The sequence below is a fragment of the Cannabis sativa genome, chromosome 4 (assembly GCF_029168945.1).
Source record: "Cannabis sativa cultivar Pink pepper isolate KNU-18-1 chromosome 4, ASM2916894v1, whole genome shotgun sequence".
Taxonomy (NCBI): domain Eukaryota; kingdom Viridiplantae; phylum Streptophyta; class Magnoliopsida; order Rosales; family Cannabaceae; genus Cannabis; species Cannabis sativa.
The window spans coordinates 3,572,184-3,598,576 of NC_083604.1; the positions used below are offsets into that span (position 1 = coordinate 3,572,184).

General features: G+C 27.7%; 2 protein-coding genes across 4 annotated transcripts; one reads left to right on the forward strand and one right to left on the reverse strand.

Moving 5' to 3' along the window:
- Positions 1–1,297: 1,297 nt before the first annotated feature.
- Positions 1,298–3,474, forward strand: LOC115714913 (glutathione S-transferase U17). The gene is given in 3 exon segments (XM_030643671.2): positions 1,298–1,431; positions 1,434–1,652; positions 2,900–3,474. Coding segments are annotated over 3 exon segments (693 nt in total). The 5' UTR covers positions 1,298–1,326; the 3' UTR covers positions 3,269–3,474.
- A 1,157-nt stretch (positions 3,475–4,631) lies between these two features.
- LOC115713987 (potassium transporter 6) lies at positions 4,632–9,433 on the reverse strand. Of its 3 annotated transcripts, none has more exons than XM_030642487.2 (9): positions 9,361–9,433; positions 8,802–9,008; positions 8,215–8,701; positions 8,080–8,133; positions 7,391–7,651; positions 7,228–7,280; positions 6,536–6,659; positions 6,200–6,454; positions 4,632–6,126 (listed from the first exon to the last, which is right to left on the reverse strand). In XM_030642487.2, exons 2-9 carry the CDS (start codon positions 8,838–8,840, stop codon positions 5,057–5,059), a joined length of 2,343 nt encoding a protein of 780 aa, XP_030498347.2. In that variant the 5' UTR covers positions 8,841–9,008; positions 9,361–9,433; the 3' UTR covers positions 4,632–5,056. The 3 variants fall into 3 exon arrangements, with proteins under 3 accessions (XP_030498347.2, XP_030498348.2, XP_030498349.2); XM_030642488.2 differs by lacking the exon at positions 9,361–9,433 and adding an exon at positions 9,250–9,355; XM_030642489.2 differs by lacking the exon at positions 9,361–9,433 and adding an exon at positions 9,105–9,178.
- Between the last annotated feature and the right edge of the window lie 16,960 nt (positions 9,434–26,393).

Here is a 26,393-nt window from a genome sequence, read left to right on the forward strand (position 1 = left end):
AATTTACTTTAAATAAGTAACACCAACACATCCTATCTAACAGAGAAGATATCATGTTTAAAAATTTGGTTTCTTATAAATTATTTTAGAAATTAGTTGATATTTAAAAATTCGATTTTCTAGTAAAGAAACTAAAAGGTTACTTCTGATTTTAATTATTTTTTCCGACAACAGTAATAAAATATATGCTTCCCATGTGTTAAAACGATCTCCTTGAAAAGTAGATCGTGGTGATATAATTTTTGAGCTCAAATAATTATCGGTGTAACCAAAAAAACTGTTTAAACTTTTTTTAAAAAAGACAAAAAAAAAAAGAGTTATTTTTTAATATTAAAGAAAATTATGAATATATTATGTATATATATTTTTTTAAGCCTACTAATTCCTCTCACGTAGCTACTGTTTTGGTGAAATGAAAGTGGCCAATAAAATGATATGGAATGCTTACAGGAGAGAGAAAACAATTTAGAAAAAGAAAAAGTTTAAGAGAAATAAAATGATATGAAATAAAACTTATCCTAATTTGAATGTATACCGCTTAGCAATTTAAGAGAATTAATATTGGGTATATCCTTAAATTAAATAAGTCATCATATATCTATAAATAAAATATAATTAACGTCTCCTGCTGTAATTAATCCTTCAAAATTCTCATTCCATAAACTTTCTAATATTTTTCAATCCATGAAAGAAAAATGCAAACTTTAATTCCCATATGAAAAATCACTCTCAATCCCAATAATCAATAGAAAGAACATCAAATTTCAAGTTCTCAAAATTTATAAAAATAAATAAATAAAAAAACAGATCTCATAAATACAAACTCAAATATGAAAACCTCAATAAAACACTAAAATTCAAACATTAAAAATACACACAGTAAAATTCGAACCCAGAATTTAACACACACATCAGAATGAAAATTAAACCATAAATGAAGATTTATGCTACTATTTTTCGAATTTCGGTATTTATTAGCAACAAATTTAATATTTTAAGTATTTATGTTAAAATTTTTTTAATAGTAAAGTTAAAATTTCAATATAATTTTACTAAGTAATTATTATTAATTAAACTACATAATCTATTTTTTATATATAATTTAAAATATTTTATATATTTGCCACGAAGCGCGGGATGTTTACTAGTATTCTATTGTTATTAGTGTAATTATGTATAGACTCCCACATAATTTAATTTAAAAATTATTAAAAAAAATTTATTGGTAAGTAAGAGACTATTCCACTCCACTCCCTATATAAATAAAGATATAATTCTCATATTGGTTCTCTTCTCACCTAATAAAAGAGTTAGAAATCATACGAAATGGGAGAAAGTTGCGTGAAGCTCATAGGTACATGGACAAGTCCATTTGTTTTGAGGACTCAGATTGGGCTTGGCATGAAACGTGTCCAGTATGAGTTCATTGGATTGAAGAGAAGTATGGACCAAAGAGTGACTTGCTTCTTAAGTCCAACCCAGTCCACAAGAAAGTCCCAGTTCTAATCCATGAAGATAAACCCATTCCTGAATCCTTAGCTATTCTTCAATACATTGATGAAGTTTGGGCCTCATCTGGACCCTCCATTCTCTCTCCTCATCCATTTGATCGCTCCGTTGATCGGTTTTGGGCCACTTATATTGATCAGAAGGTAGATATAATTGTTTATTACACCGTATGTATTTTATTATATAGTATTAGATTAAATTATGTTATATCATATTTCTAAGGGAAATTTACATGTTATACTAACTTTTGCCATTTTTTTACAAAAATACTGCCAGGCGGTATTTTTTACTTTTTTACTGTGTTTTTTTATAAGTTTCATACTGCAGTATACTGTGTTAAGTTTTCACTGGTGTTCTACTGGTGTTTTACTGGTGTTCTACTGTTGTTTTGAGTTGTTCTGCTTTGTGTTTTACTGGTGTTTTATAAAAACACAGTATTTTTGTAAAAATTTCCGTGTGACAGTATTTTTGTAAAAGTTAACCCAAATTCCAGTATTATTGTAAGTTTTTCTATTTCTAATATAGTATTATGTTTTGTATTAACTTGTACGTGTATATATATTTTGATATATAAAAGAAATTTTTAATAATGTTATACAAAATTTTCAAATATTATTATTATTTGAATTAATAATTTTTATTTTTTATATATTATAAAAAAAAATTAATTAAGAGACAAGTAATATTTGCTATATCTATTTAACCGCGTGGATTTGGTAATTAGATAATTTTTTTTTTGTGTGATTGAAAAAGCAAACATATTTGTTATATTGTACTAGTTATTATTTACTTTTACAACTTCTACAAATATTTATTAGTCATCTGTGTTAATCGATTGCCATCAAATATTGAGAAAATTATACTTTATAATATTTTATATTGTCCTATTTTATTTTTACCATCTTTTTTAAAGTCTGTTATTTTTACCTTTTTTTTTAAACATTGTACTAATTTTGTCCCTGTCACTTCAAGATACTCTCCATGTGACTCTCTTACGTCAGGGTATTTTGGGTACAATACATATAAAAATAGGTATATTTCAATTAAATATAAAATTAATGGTAAATTTGATTAATTGATTAATAAAAGTGGTAATTTTCAAATTACTTGTCAAATATTTTGTAACAAATAAATTGTAAAAAATAATAGTATTGAATTGATGTCATGTATATATGATTTGTTAATTAATTTTTTCACAACTAACCAAATATTTTTATGAATTGTTGTCTTTCATCTTTTTTCCGGAAATTGTTTTCTTGCTATGAAAACATAGTATAATATTGCAGCAATATGAAAATAATATATTTTTTAAAAAAATAACTAAACGTAAAGTTTTTACCATTTTTAAATATTTATGAAATAATTTCTAATTAAAAATGAGTTCATGCAGATGAGTTCAATCATTGGAGGTCTTGCAATAAAACCAGGTAAGGATGGAAAAGAAGCCACAATTGAGCAATTCAAGAGAGGGATAATGCTACTAGAAAGAACTTTCAATGAACGTAGCAAAGAAAAAGGAAAGGCTTTCTTTGGTGGAAATGAAATTGGGTTTATTGACATTGTATTTGGAAGCTTATTGGGCTGGATTAAGGTTTCACAACTTCGACATGGGCTGCAGTTATTTGACCCAATAACTGCACCATTGTTAGCCCATTGGGCTGAGAGGTTCGAGCAACACCCTCTTGTCTCTCCTCATGTACCTGATACACTTAAGCTTGCTGAGTTTGCTGAGTATCGTTTTATTCATGATAAAGATTAAAGCCTAACCTAAGAAGAAATAAGAATAAATTATTATACAATATTTGTGTTTTCAATAATACATATGAATTCTATGAAGGTAAGAGTGGTTATGAATGTTCTTACTACTCCATAGATTGTATTTTCTATGTTGAAGAACTTTTTTTATTTTTCCTTTTATGTTAACCTTACACATATATCAATATACAATGATTATATTAATAACTATTTTTAGATAGTCATGTAATTTCTAATCATAACTTATATAACAGTTATGATCAATTTATTTATGTTTTAACATCAACTAAATTAAAAAAAAATGAGGGATTCTCCTTCCTAAATTTATAGTTATAGGAAGTTGTCTTTTTTCTCTGATAAGACTTATTTGTCTTTTTTGGGCATATGTGCAACTTGGTCGAGGTTGTATTTTGCTATTGCGATTCAATTTTTACTACCGTGATTAGTCTTATTTTTGTGACATAGTTTTTATGGTTTAATATTTATCTCTATGATATTATTTTGTGTGTCTTGTCTATGTGACTTTGATTTTATTTTGTTGTTGGTTCTTCTTTGTTCTTCGATGGCTCGCCAATAACAAGTTCTCTATGACTAAAGGAGTTGTTAGTAGTGCAGACTGTGCAGTTACGTACCTTGCACAATAGTTAAGTGCTCAAGTTACGAGATTGAAGAAACCTGCTACAATAATTTCTATTGTTGTATCTTCTAAGTGGTAAATGAAACTGAATATAGGTATTCTTAAAGTTAACTGTGATGTTGTAATCTTTTTCATCTGATTTTTTGAATTTTTTTGTTAAACAATCTGGGAATTAAACGACTCGTTTTTATAAATATAATCTTGGTCATGTCTCCAATAAAAGAGATATCCCAATTGAATTTCAGGTTATTATTTTAGCTAATTCTTATCAATAAAATTGTATAATTTATTAAAAAGAAAATTTACTTATGTTTTTAAACAAAAGAAAATGTCAACTTAGCATTTTTTATAAGCAATGAATACATCATTCAATTAATAAACCAATATTAAAACAACTTAATAAACTACAAGAACTAAAAAATCCAAAATATAAAACAAGTTGTCCATTCTCTAAACATTAGCAATATTCTATAATAGTTATTACACTAAAATTTATAAAATATAATACTTAATTACATCAATAACAATATAATACTTCATAGTAATGCTAAGCGCCATTAATATATTTTAATTTTATTAGAGTAATAATATGACAAATTTTTTAACCAATACTTTGGTGTACATTTTGATACACATATCATTACTTAAACTAACAAATTAACACAGCTTCTTTGTTTTCTAACACGTTCTAAAGTGGCCATCTTGTCTTGTCTTGAGTTCAAACTCATAATTTCACTAATGTGTCCATTGGTGACACAGTTGAATTGAATTTGATATGCTCCAAAAAATTGGAAAGAACACTCTCAAATCTCAATAACCACAATGAATGAATAAAATAAACAAATAAACATATTAGTTTGACTCAGCTTTTCTAAGGAAATTAATAGAATATTACTAAATTTTTACATGGCTGTCTGTGGCTGCTGGTTAAGAAAATATTCCCTCTTCCATTAAACACAAAAAAGAAAGAGAGCCCTGCACCAACCACCAAAATGACTCCCACAATTCCTGTGCACAATCTCTTTCAACCACCTTGAAATCAACACACTTTGGTGGGTTTTCACTATTTTGCACAATATTACAACATGTACAGTTTGTGCTATAAGTTTCTATCTTTTTTCTTCTTCTTCTTTTTCCTTTATTTTTAGGCCAAAACTAAACATGGTAGATCATCCCCACCTCGAGAGTGGAAGCTCGGGGCACGTTTAGATCATAAGTGGCTCCTCTGCTGTTTCTTCTCAAGAACTCGTATCCATAATCGATTGCAATCCTCTTCGTTATACCTGATCCGGGATTTGCTCTCATGTAAGTGTTCCCTAATATGTAAGCTATTCCGGTTTCCTTAGCTTCCATCAACTCTGCGAGTTCTGCCCTCATACTCGTGTCAATCTTGGGACTCTCCGGCAAAACAAACCTCACCTTCTTTTTTCTTGGAATAGCTGGTGGTGATGGTGATGTTATCTCCCTATGATTTGATGTTCCAACTGTACATTCTTGTTCTTCGTTGTCTTCCCTTATTTGAATCCCACCCGCCTTGGCAGTTGACCTTGTTCCAACAACTGTCATTTTCTCATCTTCTTTTTCGATAAATTCGTTTGAAAGGCTGTTAGTAGTACTGTTCTCGCGAATGAACTCAGCTATACTACAGATGAGATCATTTTCGAATTCCACATCATCCTTGTGAATGTCACGATACCCGTATCTAACAATGCACCTGTATAGCCTGTATTCTTTTGGGCCGATTTGCCCCACGAGAAACCGCTCCTCGGGTTTGACATGTGGGACAGGTACAGATTTTATGCAGAGGAAAACCAGGACTTGGTGGAAGGCTGGAACATTGGTTACAAAGTGGGAAAAGATTGCTGGAATTCCCGAAACAAGCTCAGTTTGTATGATTCCAATCCCGCGAACTCTGACAATGCCTAGGCTGGGACCAAGGCTAAGTAACCAATTGAGTGAAACTTTGTTATGTATTTCAAACTCATATTTTTTTATAGTGCCATAGTGCCAAGTATACATGATGATTAAGAATATGAAAGAAAGGGCAACAGGTACCCAAGCTCCTTCAAGAAACTTGATAAGAGAAGCAGAGAAGTACAGAGCTTCAATTGCACCGAAGAAGACTACAAAGGCAATTGCAAAGAAGACACTTCGGTTCCAGCATAAAACAATCACTAGAGACATTAAGCACGTCGTGACCAGCATAACCGTAATTACAGCCAAGCCTGTTTCATGCAGATCAGTGAGTAAAGAACCAAACATAAAGAATAATTATTCAACTAATCCAAATCATCATACCTGATGCATTTCCCAACCGCTTAGTGTCTCTAAAACCAATTGTAACAGCCAAACATAGTATCATTAATATCCAATTGATCTCTGGTATATAGATCTGACCATGGAATTTGGATGAGGTGTGGACTATTTTAACCCTTGGGAAGCAACCCAAAGCAGAACATTGTTTAATGATTGAAAATGTTCCAGTTATAATGGCCTGGCTTCCTACTATGGCAGCAAGTACAGCTATTATGAGAACTGGCCATCTTATATTTTCTGGAATATAAAATTCAGTGCTTTTAGTATAGTATTATATAAAAACTCAATATTTTAAAAAGAACAAGGTAAACTTCTTACCTGGTACAGACACATAAAACCCGATTTGGGAACCATTTTCGCTAAAATGGTGCTGAGACAGATATGCAGCTTGACCCATGTATGCAAGAACTAAAGCCGGATAAACAATGGAAGTGAAAGCAATCTGCAGAGAACATGGAAACCAATTAGAAAATGTTTTCTCGAAAATAAAGTGCCAACTTCCCTAAAATGTTCTTAGATAGTTCACACCCAACAACAAGTGAAACTTTGACAAGGAAAGTCAAAGTTTTTTCTTTCATTGGGAAGTTTGAAAAGTCTAGCACTTGCAGTAATCATATAGACTTGTGTTTTTTAATGAATGTATGCAACTTTCAATCGAAACCAAACTTCTTCGAAAAGGAATTCTGATAATAGTCAAGTATATGTATCGGTCAAAGCTCAGGCTACTAGATCATATATCGATGGTGAAATGATAATTTCTATCAAAAATCAAGACATGTGAAGCTGGTGAATCTGCCACAATTAAAGACTGGCTAGAAATCGGGGTGACTTTGTCACCATGGATGGAGGCAAAGAGCCAACCGGTGAGTATATTCTATTGCAAGGAAAGATATTCTTAATCTAAGAGATCAAATAGTCAAACACTACAAAAAGGGCATGGCAAGTAGTTAAACGAGTACAGTGACCCCAATAAGAATTGCAAGTTCTGTTCATCACTATTTGAATTATACCTTAATTGACAATTGTGAAAAGTGTCCAAGATCAGCAAACATGGCTTCTGAACCTGTCAAAGTCAAATTGCTTATAAGAATATATTCCAAGGCCCCCCTTTTCTTGCTTGTCTTAGATAACAAGACCAATCAATTTTCTTTATGCAACAGTAGAAAATTTTACCTGTTATACACAACAATATTCCACCCAAGGACTTCCAACCTTCGGATTGAGTTTTCCTCAAGAACTCATACATATAATACGGAGAAAGAGCTCGGTACACATGACGATTCCATTTGAAAATATTATAGACACCAATGGTACTGATGCATAGTAGCCAAGTCATAACTATAGGAGCAAAAAGGAAGCCAACCCTGTGAGTACCGTAATGTTGAAGCGAAAACAAGCCAATTAGAATGATACATGCAATTGGGACCTCAACATCTGCAAAAAAAAGCATGATGAAACTCTGTTTTAGAACACTATAGCAACTAAATGCACTGTGGAGAAAGGTAAAGATAAAAGAGTGTTATTGAATCTAACTGCTTATGAAAACAAAACCACACGTGGTGTCAAACAAAGTTCAACTTTTTCTTTCCCCACCTTATTTCCTCCTCTCTCCTGAGAAAGAAGAAGAAGTTTGGCCCTCTATCCAGTCAGTATAGCAAGCTTAAATGACAAGTTTTAGTACTTTGGTCTGGGAAAAATTTAAGGATTATAATTGGGAAAAATACACAAAATGAAAAAAGGAAAGACTATTATTAATAAGGAAAGAGATGAGATTTTCTACTGTAGTTAAATCAAAGCAACAAATCCATTAAACTATGAATATTTTGATAATGATGATATTAGACAGAAATTAAAGATCTTACATTTGTGATGCTCCTTGGACATAGAAAGCTCAAGACCAGAAACAGCAGAAAAAACTGCCCAAAATTCAAATTAAGTAAGTCAGTTCCAAATTTGCATCAAACAAGGAAAATCCCAGAGACCAAAAAGATTTTTACCTGAAATAGCTGGTGTAAGGACACCATCACCAATCACCATACAAGTCCCAATCAAAGCCAGAATAAGCAGAAGCCTCTGCAGAACCCTGTGCCTCTCCAACATGGACTTCAACCTTGACCCAATACTTGAGTTTTTTTGTGTGTTATTGTCTTTCTTGTACTCAGAGAGCTCCTCATCTGCCACCTGGCAATTGGGCAGTGAGCTAACTCGGGCGTGTCTACACAGTAAGGAGTAAAGAGCAAATGTCCCTCCTTCACCATTATCGTTGGCATGAAGAACAATAAACACGTATTTGAGAAGAGGAACAAGAGTGAGAGTCCAGAACACAAAAGACAACACACCATAAATCTCTTCATTGGTTTCTGAATGAGAAATATCTTCAGCAAATGTACTCTTATATACATATAAAGGGGAAGTGCTTAAATCTCCATAAACAACTCCAAGACTCTGAAAAGCCAGAGTAAGAATAGTCTTCCATGATCCTTTCTGTAATCCCAAAAACAAGAAAAGATTACCAAACTAAAACAGATTACAGAATGTGTTGAAAAACTCAAGAAAAGAAATGAAAAAAGTTACTTTCTCTAACCTTAGCTTGGTTATGAAAACCCCCAGTTTCCAGATCCATAGTGATTGGTTTTAGTGATTCAAAAAAGCCATTGTTGCTCTGGATTGAAAGGGATTTAACAAAGACCCATTTGCAGAAACCACACCGTTCTTCTTTTGTTGCTTAGGAAAAAGATTAATTTTTTATTTATAGACTTAACTTTCCAACTCTATGATGGGTTGCCTTTGCCTTGCAAATATAGAAAAAAAGAAAAGAAAAGATTAGATAGACTCAACACAAAGACCCTTCTTTTATAAAAGGAAAAAAACAATAAAATCTCATCACCCTGCTCTTGAAAAACTACAAAGAACGTTTGACACGAGATTAAATTCTCAGGAGAAAAATATATATAAAAATTCCATTTCTTTTTTTTAGAAAAAAAACTCTTTAGTTGAACAACCATTAATGTAAACAACAACAATAAGATTACCAAACACGAAAAGCCACAGAAAAATTGAAAAGGGTACTCAAATTTAGAACAAAAGTATATAAAAGAGTAGAATAATATTTGGAATGAGACTTTTTTTTCTTTTCTTTTTACCAGAGAGAGAGATTTTGTAGCATAGTTGGTGACTGACTGTGAGACTTGGCTCTATGAGTCTTGGCCACTAAAGTGGGCAATTGTGGTGTCTTTAAAACAGCAGTTAAATTCGGAGTGAGTGGATGATGATGAAAATAACTGACTATTATTTACCAACACTAAATCAGAATTTTTTCTCTTAAATTTTGACACTTTTTTATTTGTTAAAAATTTCTCAAAATTATTAGATTTTCATTCAATTTTAATAATTCAGTAATTGTTTATATATTAAATCATGTTCTTTATATTTTAATATCTTTCAAATCATACCACTCGAGCTTTCACATGTCTACCAGATCATGTTCTCTGAAGTTTTAACATTTATCCATAAAAGTGATTTAATTTAATAATCTCAATAATTTAGAAAAAAATTTTAACGATCTTAAAAATTTTAAAAATATAATTTAATATATGTCAAAATTCAAGAAATAAAAATCTTAATTAGTCTTTATAAACACTCCTCTAAGAAAATACAATCTTTCTCTTATGAGGAAAAAAAAGTTCACATTTTTATTCCTTATATACCATTTTCAATGGTATGGTTAATGGTAAAAAAGTATAAGGAATAATAATAATGTTAATAGAATAAAATAATGTGACAAATTGGTTTCTTGTGTTGACTGAAAACTACCGAGTTTATTTAAAAAGGAAAAAAAGAAATATATGATAAAGTTCCAAACTTTTATAATAAAGTTGTAATAATAATAATCCAAAGAGCAAGCTGCTTTCATTATGATGACTATCCAAACCTGTGTGAATGAGATTGAGTTTGACCCAAAAATATATCTAGGGTTTTTTGATAGGCTATCAGAGAGGTGGCTAGTATAAGCAAATTGTGATATTTGAGATTAATTGAGAGAAAGAAAGAAAAAAAGTTAAGACTTAGGCTTAGTCATGCCCATGTTTTTTCCCATTTGTCCACCCTATATATACACTATTTTCAGATATTTTTTTCTTTTTTTTTTAAAAAAAAATGGAATCTTTGTAGGAATCATTCCAAGTTTAGAAGGGTGTGGATAGGATACTCTATATGGAGCCATAGTATAAGGATTTTGGACCAATGTTTAAGAGAGTTAATGGAATAGTTATTATATTATTGATATTGATTTAAAACCCAAAACTTACTATAGTGATGTGATAATTAATATTGGATATTAAATGTTGGGTTGGTACATAATAATAAATGCAACTACTATTTTGGAATTTTATAACTCATTTGACCGACTAGCTTTATGTTCCATCCATATGTGTGACACTAATGAGGGGACAAAGTTTAATTTACAAGCTATTTTAAGTTCTCTCTATAGTTTTGTGTCACCTATAGGCTATAGCTCAATATTGAAAAAATAATTCATTTGTCTTCTTCTTCTTCTAATTAATATTAATATTAATATTATAATTATTATTAAAAAAACCCCTCTACTTTCCAAAAATAAAAAAAGCTTGCCCTTTTCATGGCATTTGAACTTAAGGCATATAGTTCCTAAGAGCAAATTACAATATGGTATTGTATTTGTTATAAATGCAATAATTCAATTTAATAGTGTTGGGTTCAATTCAAGCTACTGCGAAAGAATTTATCGAAAGAGTGGAACGAGCTTTCTTATTAAAAGCTTTAAGTGAATTCTTAAAGTAAATTAGTTTAACCAATAACACTTGTCTTTGTAGAAGTAGAACCAAAATTTTACTTGGTATAATTACAATATGATGATATATTTAACTGACTAAAGCTAGCTGAGATCGAGAACTTTCTTATCATGCAGCTCCTTTGCTTCAACCAGCATCATACTTAGGCCCGATTTGGATATTCTTTTGTTTTTAATTTTAACTTTTCAAAAAGTTTTTCTTGGAAAAATTTCTAAGTTAATTTTTTGTTAAAAAAATTTTTTAGAGCTTGAATTTAAAATTACTAATTACACAATCAATAGTTAAAATGCTTTGGAGCTTTCGAAGTCCAAAAATAAATTTTAAAAGCCTAACCAAAAAGATTTTGATATCATATTGTCGTGTATGTTATAGTATAAGATACATTTATTGTGCACTATAATTTTTCCTTTTTTTTTTTGGATTTCAACATTAATATTTTTAATTTTATATATAATTATTATTATTTTTTTGAGATGATATAATTATTATTATTATAAAGTGTATATTTTAATTTAACTTTTGCTGTTGTATTTGAAAAAAATAATGGTATATTTAGTGTTTGGTACTGCATCAATATAGTCAATGACATTTTGTACAATTCTTAAGAGTATTTTTTTTTATCATTTTTATAAAAAAAATTTATCAAAAAAACAATTTTATTATTTGATTGTAGTTATCATGTTCTCATTTATTTAAGTCAATGTGTGGAGAAAAGTATATAAAATTTTAAAAACAGACTAATATATTACTAAAAGAAAAAGGATTCTAATACTTGAAGTGGATAGGTAGTTGAGAAATATGGTGACTATAAAAGAATATACTAACAACTTGTATTAAACGATTTGGAATAAAATTTATTGAAGAAAACTATAATAAAAATATTTCCATAAATATTTATCAAAAAATATGTACATCCCCATAAAACTTCTAGCTAGTAATCTATTTCGGCTTTTAGAAAAGAAATTTAATTCAATTTTTGTATTGGAGGTGTGTTTGGATATGAGGTGGTAATTATATATGAATTCCTAATATCTTACTTGGCAAAATAGTTAGTAATTACATGGGAAAATAATATTTTTTAGTAGCTAATGTTTAATATGGAAAGTTTTTAGTAATTACACAGTGTAATTACATTCAATTCTCATGGGGGACCATGAGAATTGGAGAGTGTTATTGGAACCCCTCAATTACTTCCAATTACACACATGGTCAGAAAAACATGTCAAATTGTGTAATTACCTCTAATTACATACAAATCCAATTATATTGTGGCTTTCCAAACGCACCCTTAAAGTATTTTGTAAAATTTTGAGAATTTTTAAATAATTTACAACATAGAAAACAGTGTTCAAATAGTTTATTTAATACGCGTATAAAATAAAATAGTTACGCGTGCAATACATTATTTAAACCTTATTTTTAGCATGTTAAATCTTTTTGAATTTCTCAAAATTTTACAGGATGTCATAAATAACTATAACACATATGATGATGAGAAAAAAATTGGCTAAAAAATTAGTTTAGATACTAAAACAGATAAAAATAAATCGGTACATCTATTCTAAAAGGTGCATTGTAGAATTTTTTATTAGTTTATTTAGTATGTTTCTTTAGTTATATTAGGTTAATATCAATTGTGTTGTTTGAGCATCTTTCTATTAAGAAGAAAATTAATTATGTTAATTAATATTTTGGGGTCTACAAATGGATCTATGTTGCTTAATTAGTTCAAAAACGGCAACCCTTTCTTCAGTCTTCTCTATATATTTATTTTATTTATTATTATATTATTATTATCATCACGCTTTCAATTTTTGGTGAGTCTTAAACACTTCATCAACTAATTAATTTTTTATATAATTAGATAATATATATAATTAATAAATATATACAAATCGTGCAAATATCTGATATATTCTCTTATTGAACTGGTTTTGTTTTTTCCTTGGTGGGTTTTCTTCCTTCTCTTACACACATATTATATAAATTTGATATATATTATTATCTACATATATATACGTACCCCACTAAAATAAATTATTTTAAAATTCAGCCACAGCTCACAAAACTGAAAACAACACATATATTATTAGGAAATTTAAAAAAAAGTGTTTCGATAAACTCATTATTTATTTTAGCATACAAGTAAATTTTTTAATTTATTTTTTTTATAATTATAATTGTTATAATTATTTAATATTAGTTGTAAATTTCTAAATTTTTTTTAAATAATTAAAATAAAATTTACATATTTTATTACAAATAACTGTTTTTCTCGTATAACTGTTTAAACCTTATTTTTTAAAAATTTATAAATAATCTTAAATATATACAATGCGATCATACAAAAAAATAAACTAAAAAATTTTCTTAGATATGGAAATGAGTTTACTAAATCAAATAACCCTTTAGAAGGTTTATTACATAAGTTATTATTATTATTATTGTAGTCTTTGTAGATCGATACATAATGTTATATATATATATTTATAGTGATATAATATAATAGTGAGTTTGATAAAGTTTCAACACGCTTTTAGCTGAACCAAAGTCCAAATCTTGCACGAATTGGAAGAATCTGGAAACCAAAGCAATCGAGTCGAGCGTACCAAAACAAAATCTTTATTATTATTATTATTATTATTATTATTATAAAATGTTTCCAAATTTAATAATCCAGAAACTTCATTACAATTTTCAATCTAATAATTTACGTAATAACTTAATTAAATTATCTCATCATACCAATTAAGTTTATTTTACTTCACTACTATTTCAAATGACTACCTACTTCTTATGCAATACCATTCTTTGTTTCTAATTAACTTTAAATATTGTTTAAAGCCCTATAATTAATAATAGAATATGAAAAATTCAATATTAAATTACATTAATTATTGTATTTTCTATGGTTGCAAGACAATATTGCACCCCACCCAAAAGTTTATATATTTTTTTTATTTTTTACATTTATACTCTTTTTTTTTTTCCTACATTTATGCTAGATAAATTTTTTTGTCCCTAATATGAACAAAATTCCTAAATATATATGCCACTTTTGTAATAGTATCATCAATACATAGTGTTGGACCATATATATTCATAATTCTATTTTTCTTGCGTTAGCAAAAAATGAAAGTTCTATGTTTCACATGCATATTTCAAATTAATGCATGATTTTCCAATAAGGGTGGTTTGATTTGATAGAAATTAATAAAAGTTTGATTAATTAATAATGATGATTATTCATATTAATTTGGTTCTCTCTTTTCACTTACCTTTTCGGCTGCTTAATAAAAATGGTTGGTGAACAATCTCATTGACACAAGTATTCATAAATTGCTCTTTTGTATTATATATACTTTATTTTAGGTGTAATTAATATTAATGTTAATATATATATTTGTGAGGTGGGATTTTAATTTTCAACTATATAATTTTCTTCAACAACATATACTTGATGCTATCCTATGCTCTCACACATGACACATCGATCGTTTCATCCACCAATAACAATATTTGGTAACCATTACTATTCCCTAATTTATACATAAAAATCAAAAGATATTCTAACCATGAATCTTTATTGGGAAAAAAAAGTAAAAGCGAAATAGTAATATAAGCCAATTAATGTTGATGAATATTCTTAATAGAATGGTTAATTAAGATTTTTGGACTATTGAGATTGTTAGATCGATTTAAGGATTTTTGTCTAATTTTATTTAGTTTTACTAATTCGATAATTGTTCATGTACTAAATTATGATGTCTAGACTTTAATATCTATCAAATCATACCCTTCAAACTTTAACATGTACCAAATTATGTTTCCTAAACTTTAGTTCATGTTAGATTTTTTTAATTAAAATTTGACAAAAGTCGTTAAATTTAATAATCTCAATCGTTTAGGAGGAATTTTAAATTTTTAACGGCCTTAAAAGTTTAGAGAGTATGATTTGGTACAAGTAAAAGTTCAGGGACAAAAATTTTAATTAGACTAATATAATTTATCTCTACTATATATGTCATGCACGTTAAATGAATATAACATAAGATGAATGATAACATTAAAAAATTGTTATTATTAATAAATTATAACAATATTAAAATGTAATATTTTCTTATATATAACATAATAATAATGTAATTAAAACATATATGATTACATTTTGAAAATGTTATTAATAAATGTAACATAATAAACCATAACACTAAATTAATGTTACTATTTATAATATATAACACTAAAATAATATCATAATATACTATTTAATAACATGTAAAAAATGTAATTAAATGTCAATACTTTTAATTACATGGCCTGTCTTAACAGTTGCTAAAATGTTATAAAATACATTTAATTACATTTTTTCAGTGTTATCGTAAATGTTTTTTCTTGTAGTGTTTCTTTGGTGTCGTACTACTATTGATATAATTAAGTATCAGGTTCATATAATTTAAGAAAATAACATTTTAGAGATATCACTAACTAATTACAAGACATATGTGTTATTTTTGTCAACCACGTGGCATCAATATCATGGTTTTTTTTAAAAAAAAATAATAAAAATAAATAAAGTATGATTCAAGTGATTGACTTTTTTTTTTTCTTCTCATAGATTTAGAAAATAATTTTATATATAATTATTTTTTTGCTGTTTATTTGCTAATTTTAGACGTTATAAATTTGGTCATACCTTGTGAGACTTTATTTTAACTTGTTTACAAAGAAAAGTATAAATATGATTCCGGTCAATTTGGGGACTCAGTACAAAATCAGAAATATTGAAATGTGTGGTTATAATAATTCTCTTCAATTTATTCACAGTTTCACACTTACATATAAACTGAAATTTTTATAGTAATTACGTGCGTCTTATAACATTGTGTTTTTCCATTTCAAAGTGTACATTTTCTTTGCCCCAATATATAGGTAATTAAAAAAGTTTATAAATAATAAATATTGTTGATTTTTGTTGGTGTTTTTTTTTTTTTTTTTGACAAAGTGATTAAAATCACTCATGAATTTACGACGCCCACGTCCGCCACCGGCGCTGGAACCTCCTCGAACCAGGATAGCTCATCGTCTAACCGCAGAGCATGCTTTGCCAACCATGGGCTGCTAAAATCTTAGAGCGAGCCCCATGGGACAAAACTGCCCCCGGAAATTTAGACAATAAAGCTATAACATCTTCAAACAACGCTCCTAACTCAATAAAATAGTTCCACCTGAAAAAAACATCAAAAAACAGCATAAAACTTTAATTAGAAAACTATTCAAACTGAAGAGAATCAACCAACCACCAAGACTAAGATCTCCCTATAAAATACTAGAACTAGCCAAAGGGATTACCCTTTGGCTAGTAACAACTAAATTATAGCATTCTACTTCATAACCTTCATAGGATCTCTATTCCTTACTTTAACCCTTTTAAAATCAAACATAAATAAAAAATTTCCTTTTAATACCCATTATTCCTTAAATATTCAAAATATTATATACTAATTATTTAATTTTATCTCTTAAAAATATTACTTATTTATAGACTAAAACATGTTAAAATCCTTAATAAGTCAAATTATTTATTATTTTATTTACAGCGTAAAACATAGTATCTATAATCTTTATTCAGCCTAAATTAAATCAAAATTGTATTAATATCCTTAAAACTTAAAATTGCACTTTTCACATTCAAAAAGTACCATTTTCCTATTACCACTTCATCATACATTTAATTAATAATATTAAATTAATATTAATTAATCCAATTCGGTATTATCATAACATAATGCTTTCTTATTTATTATTTAAATAGATAACCTCCTAATTATTATACCATTCAAATTATTATAAAAACTATTCATATTAGTATTTTCTTGTACAACTAATAAGGCAATAATCTCAATACTTCATTAGCATTTACTTTCCATTTATTTCAATATCTTCCCAAAAATAAAAAATAAAATAAAACAAAGTATTCTCAATTCACAATTAATGTCCCTATCTCCAATTTATTACAAAATCCCACATTTATAATTTATATACCAAAATTAATATTATGTTATATAATAAACTCATATTTATAATTGATATACCCAAAATTAATATTGTGTTATCTATAATAAACTAATAAGGTAATAATCTTATAATTATATACCATAATTGTTAGCTATTAAATTTTATAATATTTTTAAAATTCATGATATCTTGTAATTTTAACCAATTACTCAAATAATTAGGGGCCAACCATAAATCATGCGCGAAAACCTTAAAAGGCACCAAAGCCATAAACAATGGCACAGCTCATCCATCAAATTTGTACTTCCATTTCTTCCATCAAAAAACTAATACCAATCATCCAGAAATTCTTTAAAAATACAAATAATATAATAATTTTGGTACATTCCCATAACAAACTAAATTTTCATAATAATTTGACTTTCCAAATATATCTAGACCAATATATTCTCATTAGAGCATAAGTGTTTCCACCTCCCTTTATTACAAGATCCTCAAGATTCTTATTCTTCAATTTACTTAATTAATTCTAATATTAAAATTTGAATACTAAAATTCAAAACACTTTCCTTTTATGCTGAAAATTTCTAAAAAAATATAAACCAAAACATAGCTAATAGGAATTAGCGTTTAAAGTAAACCCTCTTAAACCTTATTTCAGTTTAAAATATTCTTTAAATCATACCTTAACCAAAATAATCATTTTATTCCGACTAATAAATCTGTATAGTGCATACTTATTAACTTTTAAAATATTATTGTGTCAAAATTTTCTTAAACATTCAATACCGAAAAACATGAAAATTTAAACAAACTACCCTAAATAATTAGGGGCCCAACCATATAATAGGTGCTAAAGCCTTATAAGGCGCCAAAGTCATATATAATTACGCAAAATAGAACAAAATCAATATAAATAATGCTATATTTATCCATTAAAAAATGCTATATTTATAATCATGACTCCAAAAAAAGGTAAACGTATAAATATAATTATTACTCCCAAAATAAAAGAAAATGCAAATTAAATTAAATACCATAAATGTAGAAACCATAATTATAGAAAAAATTAACACTGATATCAATCAATAATTAAGTATACACAAACTTACGAAAATTAAGTAACGTCCTTCAATTTCGTCTTCAGCTAAGTGGTCAAATCGAATATCCACCACATCCTCACTCAACAAAAACCAGGGTTGGTCACATCCAATGTACAGTAATGGGACACAACAATGACAAAAGCTTAACGCCAGCATTATAGAGAGAAAAAAATATCAATAAAGATATGAATCCTTTTAGCACACAATACCATAATCCTGAACAGATCTAAATATGGACGGAAATAACAATAGAACTACCAAAATCTCTACCACACTGTTAGCAAAACACATATATACAATGAAAAAATTAATTAACACAAAACTCATACAAAATTATAGAACACATTACAATTCAAAGTTATACACAAAACTGAACAATATAACATATTAAGTTCAAGAATGTAATAAAAAGACCAAAAAATTCTAGCTTGCCGAAGTCCTCACTTGAGCACCACCACTATCGTCGAATCTTCCTCTTCAATGAGATTCGGAGGCTCTTGGATCTAACTCGAGAATCCTCGTTCACGGTGGTTTCTTAACAGCAAGCCCTTGGCGGTTTCAGAAGCTAAGGACAATCTAGTGCCAAAATTAATAAATTAATAAAGAAAGAAAGAAGTCGAGAGAGAGAGAGAGAGAGAGAGTTGGTCTCCTCTACATTGTTCGCCGACGACATGAGAAAGGCCCTGGTTGGTCTCCTCTAGCGCTGTACCAAGATAAAAAGAAAAAGGTAAAAATAGAAAATATGAGATGGGGAGCTGATTGCGTACGAAAAGATGTAGGATTTTGTATTGTTTTTTTTTTTTTGTTGGTGTTTTTAATGTGTCATATCGTTGAAAATGAGTTACCATATATATTAATTGGCTTGAAATGGAACTGAAAAAAAAAAAATTATTTTATTCCTTTAGGGTCCATTTGAAATTCGAGATTAGATTTGACTGAAATTCGAGATTAGATTAGATTATGCTAAAAATAATCTTATATTCTGTTTTAGAATAGGCTAAAATAAAAATATATATAATAAATAAATAAATAAATAAAAATTATATTGTAAATAAAATAATAAATTTTTATAAAAAATATATTTTTATAAGTAATATATCACATATAATTAAATATATATGATAGTTATAACTAATTTCATATTTTTTTTGACATGATTTCATATTTTTATTTAGTAAATAATTAAAATAATAAAATAAAAATACTTTAATAATATAAAATTATTTTTGCTAAAAGATAATTTAAACTAATCTCGAACTTATAATACAAATATTAGTTTTGTAAAATCTTGGTATAAATTTTGTAGTAATTTAAAGGGAATATGTAATTTTAGTATCATATTTTTTCTCTTAAATCAATTTAATAAGTAATTATTGTTTGATTAATATCTTTTTTAAATTTTAAAAGCTTATTTATGATAATTTAAAATTACATATTTTCACTAATTGTAATATATACCCCAATGACATATAGAGAATGGGGGATCGAAAAAATTCTCTATAATAAACACTTTCATTAATATAATAACTTGTGGACTAAAATTCATTAATGTTCCAACCACAAAAAAAAAAAATATCTCTTCTAACATATATTAATCACTTCTCGCAACTTTAATTAATAGTTGTCGAAAATTTTGATCAACATTATCCAATAATGTATTTAATTTAATAATTAAAAGATAATTAATAAATTTATTATATTTATTTTAATAGTAAAACAATCAAACAAAATTATCACTGGCCTTTATATATCACTCTATACGTGTGGGCTAGGCCGACACTTGTGGACCATATTTTAAAGTACAAAAATTAATTTCTTAATTTTACCACAAATAAAATTTATTATTTCTTTTGCCAGTAAATAATAATTAATTAATTCTCATTAATCTGTTATTTCACAAGGATTAAAATAAATATTATTTTTTCTTAAAAAAATATATTTATCTCTTTAATATTATTTAAGAATAATATTATATTTAACTAGTTAATATAGTTTTATCAAATAAAACTAAATAATTAAATACTATTTAATTACACAATTCATAATTGTTAAAATTATAATAATTTTTATAAATTATTATTTTGCCCTTAAGAATTATTTCTCATAGAAATTAATTCTCACTCAAATTTACTCATCAAATAAAACCTTCCCTTGTACAGTGTTGTATAAATGAGACCTACATTTCAAAACTCCAATAAATACTTGATTATTATCGATCTCATCAATAGAATAATCCAATTTATTAATTTCATTATTAATCAACTATAAATATGGAATTACACTCTTTGACAATATAGAATTATATTTATAAAATTCTTACTAGTATTGATATAATTAATATAAGTAGTTCGCCCTCCAATTATTAGTTCATAATTAGAGTTGGTCAAAATTATTATTTTACCCATCTAATTATTTTATGACTCCTTATGTATCATTAATTCAATGTGAATAGTTAATGTATAACTTATTATAAATTTAGATCTAACTGTTAGCACTCGAGAATTAAAACTATAAGATAATTAATATTTGATCCGTTTAGAAAGCTTTGATTCCATTATTGTATAACATGTTCCCAACCACTCATGTTAATAAGCTCCAAAAACAGAAGTTGTAAGAATTATCTTCTTTGAGAAACTTTAACGAGAGAATCAAAGAACTCAATAAACACAAATAAGAGTTCATGTATTCTCAATGTTTAGACTGATCTACTAATGATCATCGTTGTGATATGAATAACTCTTTTATAGTAAACAACATGTTAATAAAAGATGTTATTACATATCGGTCCATATAATCAAATTATACACATCACTTTTACCACATGTCTATCCACATATTTGTTTCGAATCAAAATCACAAACACTATAGTATAGTGTAGAGTAAATCGTACTTAGCAGTTCTATATTAAAGATTCTAAAACTTTAATACACTACCGACTAGTTTTATTCATATCGTATAATTTTAATTCTCTTGTACATCCTTACGAGATTATACTTCTCCATATGAATAAGAATTTTTGGATATTTATTAATTATACTTCTGTAATTAATGTATTCATTTATTATCTTATAATTGTATCATATATTCTGTAACATATTATCTATTAATTGCTTTAAGAGCATAAATCCCAACAAGTCTAGGTTTCGGTCCCAGACTCGGACCCCGATCCCGACTTAAATAAAACAAATAAGTAAAATTTATAAAACACACTTTTATTTTTTATTTTTAAAATTGAAAAATAAAAATAATTATAAAATATATTTTTGTTTTTCAAAAATAAAATTTTACTTGTATTTTTAAAATTAAAAATTTTAAAAATAAAAGTGTTTCTAAATACTAAATGCCACCTAAGTTATAGTGTGTGTCTACTTAAAAAAAAAGAACTAAATTAATATGAAAAATTTATTGATGCAGCAATGATAGACTTATAATACTTAATTAAAGACGAAAAAGATATTTATACATAAATAAATTGTGTGAAGAAAAGTACTTGAACATTAGTGCAATATTCTAATTATTACTTCAACTGGCTATTTAAAGTTGCAAATTTAATTGATATTATTCTTTAAAGTATTTATTTTTGTATTTGTGCGTAGTCTTAACTAAACTAAGTTATTATTATTTTATTTTATTATTTTATTTTATTTTTTAATTTTTGAAAGCAAACTAAGTTATTATTAAAAGAGATGACATTTGGAAGGATGATATAGATAGTAAATTTTTTGCCTTTTTTTTAACATATCATTTTAATTGACTATAGAAGGAAGGAGAGAGGGAAGCACATGATGAAGAAACATTTCATTAAATCAATTAATTAATTAACTATTAATATCTCTCTAAGCATTGAATAATGTGTACTAAGATAGTGACATATAGAGAAGGAAGGAGGCATATAAAGAAGAGTAATTAATAATTAGTAATAACAAAGTAATGTCGGCCTAATTAATTATTTTATACTAAGTGAGAGTACATCCTATATAATTATTGAGAAATGCTAAAGGGCATCACTGGTCCCTAGCACCCTCTTATGTGTTAATATCGCTATTGGTTTAACTAAGTATTAGGTCCCACATAATTTAATATAATAGCTTTTAGGAAGTATCGCTAGCCAATCGCAACGCGACATGTCAAGAAGGTGCTAGGCACCACTGGTGCCTAATAGCGATGCTCATAATTATTTTATGTCTAGCACTTTTTACAGATGGTGTCTCGTAATTGGTTAGTAATATTGTCTAAAAATTATTTTTTAAGTTATATGAGACTCAATACTTAATTATACTAATTAATAACAATATATCACTGAAAAAGGTGCTATACACCAATATAGTATATTCATACAATTCTCTAAATAATATTAGTATCATAAGTTATAAGTTATGACTAATGAAGTTAGAGGACTATATAAAAGTAGGTTTTTTTTATTTTTTTTTATTAAGTATATATACAATTTAAATATGACCTATATATCAATATTGTATCTTATATGATGCAATTCATTAAGTATTGCTATTTGTGTTCAAAACAACACAACATTTAGAATGAGAGTAATTTGCAACATAAATATTTTAGTTTAATTTTTAACAGTAATAATGTAATATCCAGATTAAAATCGGCTTTTAATTATTATTTTTTTTTTTGGATATTAATTGAGCGAGGATAATTATCTTGTTTCTTTGTGTTGTTAGTGAGTTGATATTATTGCTTAGAGTAGTTGTACCAATTTTCTAGAGAGAGTTAAAGTTGTATTAACTACGAAAGTAAAATATTATGGTATTTTTACAGAGTAAGTAATCGTTTAATTAAAGCCCAATATGAAGGTCCATTAGGGTTTTATAATATGTTTAGTGAGTTTAATTAATTAATGTTAAAAATTCGTAGGTTTGGATAAATTCGCAGGATTAAAAACTGTTTTACTAAAACGATCATATCTGGAGTTCTAGAGCTCGGATTGAGGTGATTTCAGTGGCGTTGGAAAGATAATTCAAAGATCTATCAATTATGTAGAAATAGATTTATCGTAATTTTAACTTTATTGGGGTCAAAATTAGGTTACAAAGTGACGACCTGTTAAGTTTAGTATAGAAACCCTAAGTTTTAAAATTTAAATTTAAAACTTATATCTAACAAATAAGATTTTTATTTAATTATTCTATTTAGAGTTAAATTAGCATTAGATTACAGGGGTTATTTTATTATTTTCTTTTATGGGTTTAATTAGATTATAAAACCTAAATCTATCACATTCTTGATACGTAATATGCAGAGCCTCTAACCCTGAGAAAAATAAAACTCAATCTCAATCTCTTTCTTTCAGCCTGAATACAATTCTTAGAGAAGACACTCATAAAATCCTATACCCTACAAGTTATCCATCTCGCTATCTATCAAAGATTTATAATTTTCCTTCTTGTTTCATTCTCTTCGCCAAACAACTCAGGATTTTCATCAACATAACATTGAGATCATCATCACCATTCTAATAATTTGAGATTTCAAGATCTAGCACTGATTAAGAAGAGTCATCAAGAGGTAAGAGAGTTCTTCCACTTATTGTTGTGAACTTTTAGGTTAAACTATGAAATCTCGTTTTTTATTTTTTTTTCTGAAAATTATTGTCTTAGTAAAATAGTCATATCTCTCTCAATATTGATCCGTTTTCAGCGATTTTTATATCGTTAGAAAGCTTATTCGATGATCTAAAATTTTTATGAAGAAACTATTCACCATTTCGGTGATATTCTATGTCGAAAATTATCATCTTTCTGATATTATTGTAAATCGTTTTTTTCATATTCCCAGAAAAAGTACTTTCACTTAAAATACCATAACTCTCTCAATTCTTGTCCATTTTTAATGATCTATATATGGTTTCAAAGCTTATTCAATTTTCCATAAGTTTCATGAAGAAACATTTCGTGAATTCGGAGTTATACTATGTCGAAAAGTTAGTTTCCTTCTGTATCATGTAATTCGTTTCTGGAATCTTGTTCTTCCAAAACTGTTTTGGTAAAATTGTAATATCTCTTTGAATATAATTCTAATTTCAGAGATTTTGGTATCATTGGAAAGGAAATTTAATTTTCTAAAACTTTTATGAAGATGTTATCTTCTAGTTCTGAACCTTTCAATGCAAAAAGTTTGTATTTTTGCTAAGTCGTATAATTCGTTACTCCATATTCCTTCTCAGAAATAGTTTCAATAAAACAATCATAACTCTCTCAGTTTTAATCCATTTTTAATGATCTATATATCATTGGAAAGATAATGAAATTTTCTATAATTTTTATGAAGACAACTTTTACTGAATTAGTGTAGTTGTTGGTCAAAAATAGTAATCTTTCTGCTGTACTGTAAGAGTACGAATTTTAATATTAGGGCCTTGACCCATGTCTTATTATAGGTAGTAGTGACGAGATAACAACTCTTAAGCAGCGGGATTTGAGGTAAGGAAATTAGATAGTTTTGTATGTGTTTATCTGCATAAATTTAGATTCTTTATGTATTGAAATATGACTTATGATTTGTTTTTATGAATATGTATATGGTACTGAGAATGTGTGGTATGGACACAATAGTTTGTGAATTGATACATAGATTATGGTTGTATGACTTGTATATGTTGTATGTTGTATGTTGTGTATTGTATGTTGTATGGTGTATGGTTTATGTTGTATGTTATATGTTGTATGCTAACGTCTCAGGTAAAGTGAGGGACCATGGTGGGGTATGATACGGGATAAGGCCGTTGAATGTAGAGATACCCTACCCTACATTTTACTGAGTCGTGTATGAGATTGTTATGGTGGGTATGATACAGTGATGTTACTGTTGAATATAGAGATACCCTATCCTATAACAATGGTAGGGCTGCATAGGCCCATGTTATTATATGGGCAGATTAGGCCCAGGATATTGTAGGGTCAGGCTAGGCCCGGGTTATGTAAGTAATGGCTATGATATGCCAATGTTGTGATAATGTTATTATTATTTATAGTATTGATATGATTATGTTATGAGTATGATATTGGAGTTATGATCTCTGTATATGTGTACGGTGTGAACAAATAGTATAGACTTGTATGATAAAGGTTTCCATATGTACAGTTATTTGGTTATAGTTATAAAAGAGCATGTATGATATTGCTAAAACTTAATAAATACATTAATGGTATGTGTGATATTATATGGTATTGTTTGATAAGCATTTCCTTACTGAGCTTTTAGCTCACCCCCTTACTTTCCCCCTACAGGTATTAGACAGGGAAGTATGTATAGTGAGCAGGGTCAGTTCTGGTACGTATACTGTGAGAGGCTACGGGCGCACAAACGATCTAGAACGCTGGTGGTGCCTTAGTTTTATTTTAAGCAGTTGATAAATCTAACACAGTGGAAATGCATTATTTAAAATTATTTACTTACTGTATCTTGTTTTACAAATGAAGGATCCTTCTCTGTTGCATTTTGATTTTTTTAAAATCCACTGTTGTATTTAAATTATTTTTTTTATCTTTTCAAATTATGCATGAAAATAGTATTTTTGTAAAATAAGGCAAAATATTGGGGCGTTACAGTTGGTATCAGAGCCGATCGTCCGTTAGCCCGAAGGATACTCACGGTATACATACAGAAGACTGAAAAAGATCCCTCTCATTATTATGTAAGTGTTAGTTTTAATTTTCTTAGTATTGCCATTAATAGTCTTATATGTGATACATATAATTAAAGCCTCATCTTAGGTGGTGCTTAGAGACATCAATAGTACCCTCTATCTCTTATGATTGATTACACTTTTTAGGAAGAAGATGTATAGGTTTATATTTCTTTATTGTCTTGAATTGAACTAGGAAGGACCGTGTTCCTTTCTTGAAAATTTAGAATAAATTATATTAGGAGTTCATAAGACTTTATTTGATAAATAGAATATTACTAGTTAAGCTTGACAACATTAAGTTTAGATATATTCATGGAATCTTCTCTCCCTATAATTGAACTCTTTTGTTTCTATTAAATTAACCTTTCTTGTAAGAGCTCACACATGAAACTAGAAGATCAGTTAGAATCAATGTGAAAAGAACGACCAATAGAGGTGGGGGCTAAGGATGTGTGTTCCGCTGACCCACAGATGGTTGATGTTCTAGAAAACCCAATAATAGTTAAGGCTAACGATCTAATAGAGGTATTGGAAGGACTACGAGCATGACTAAGACAATTTGTTGAAGAGTTTTC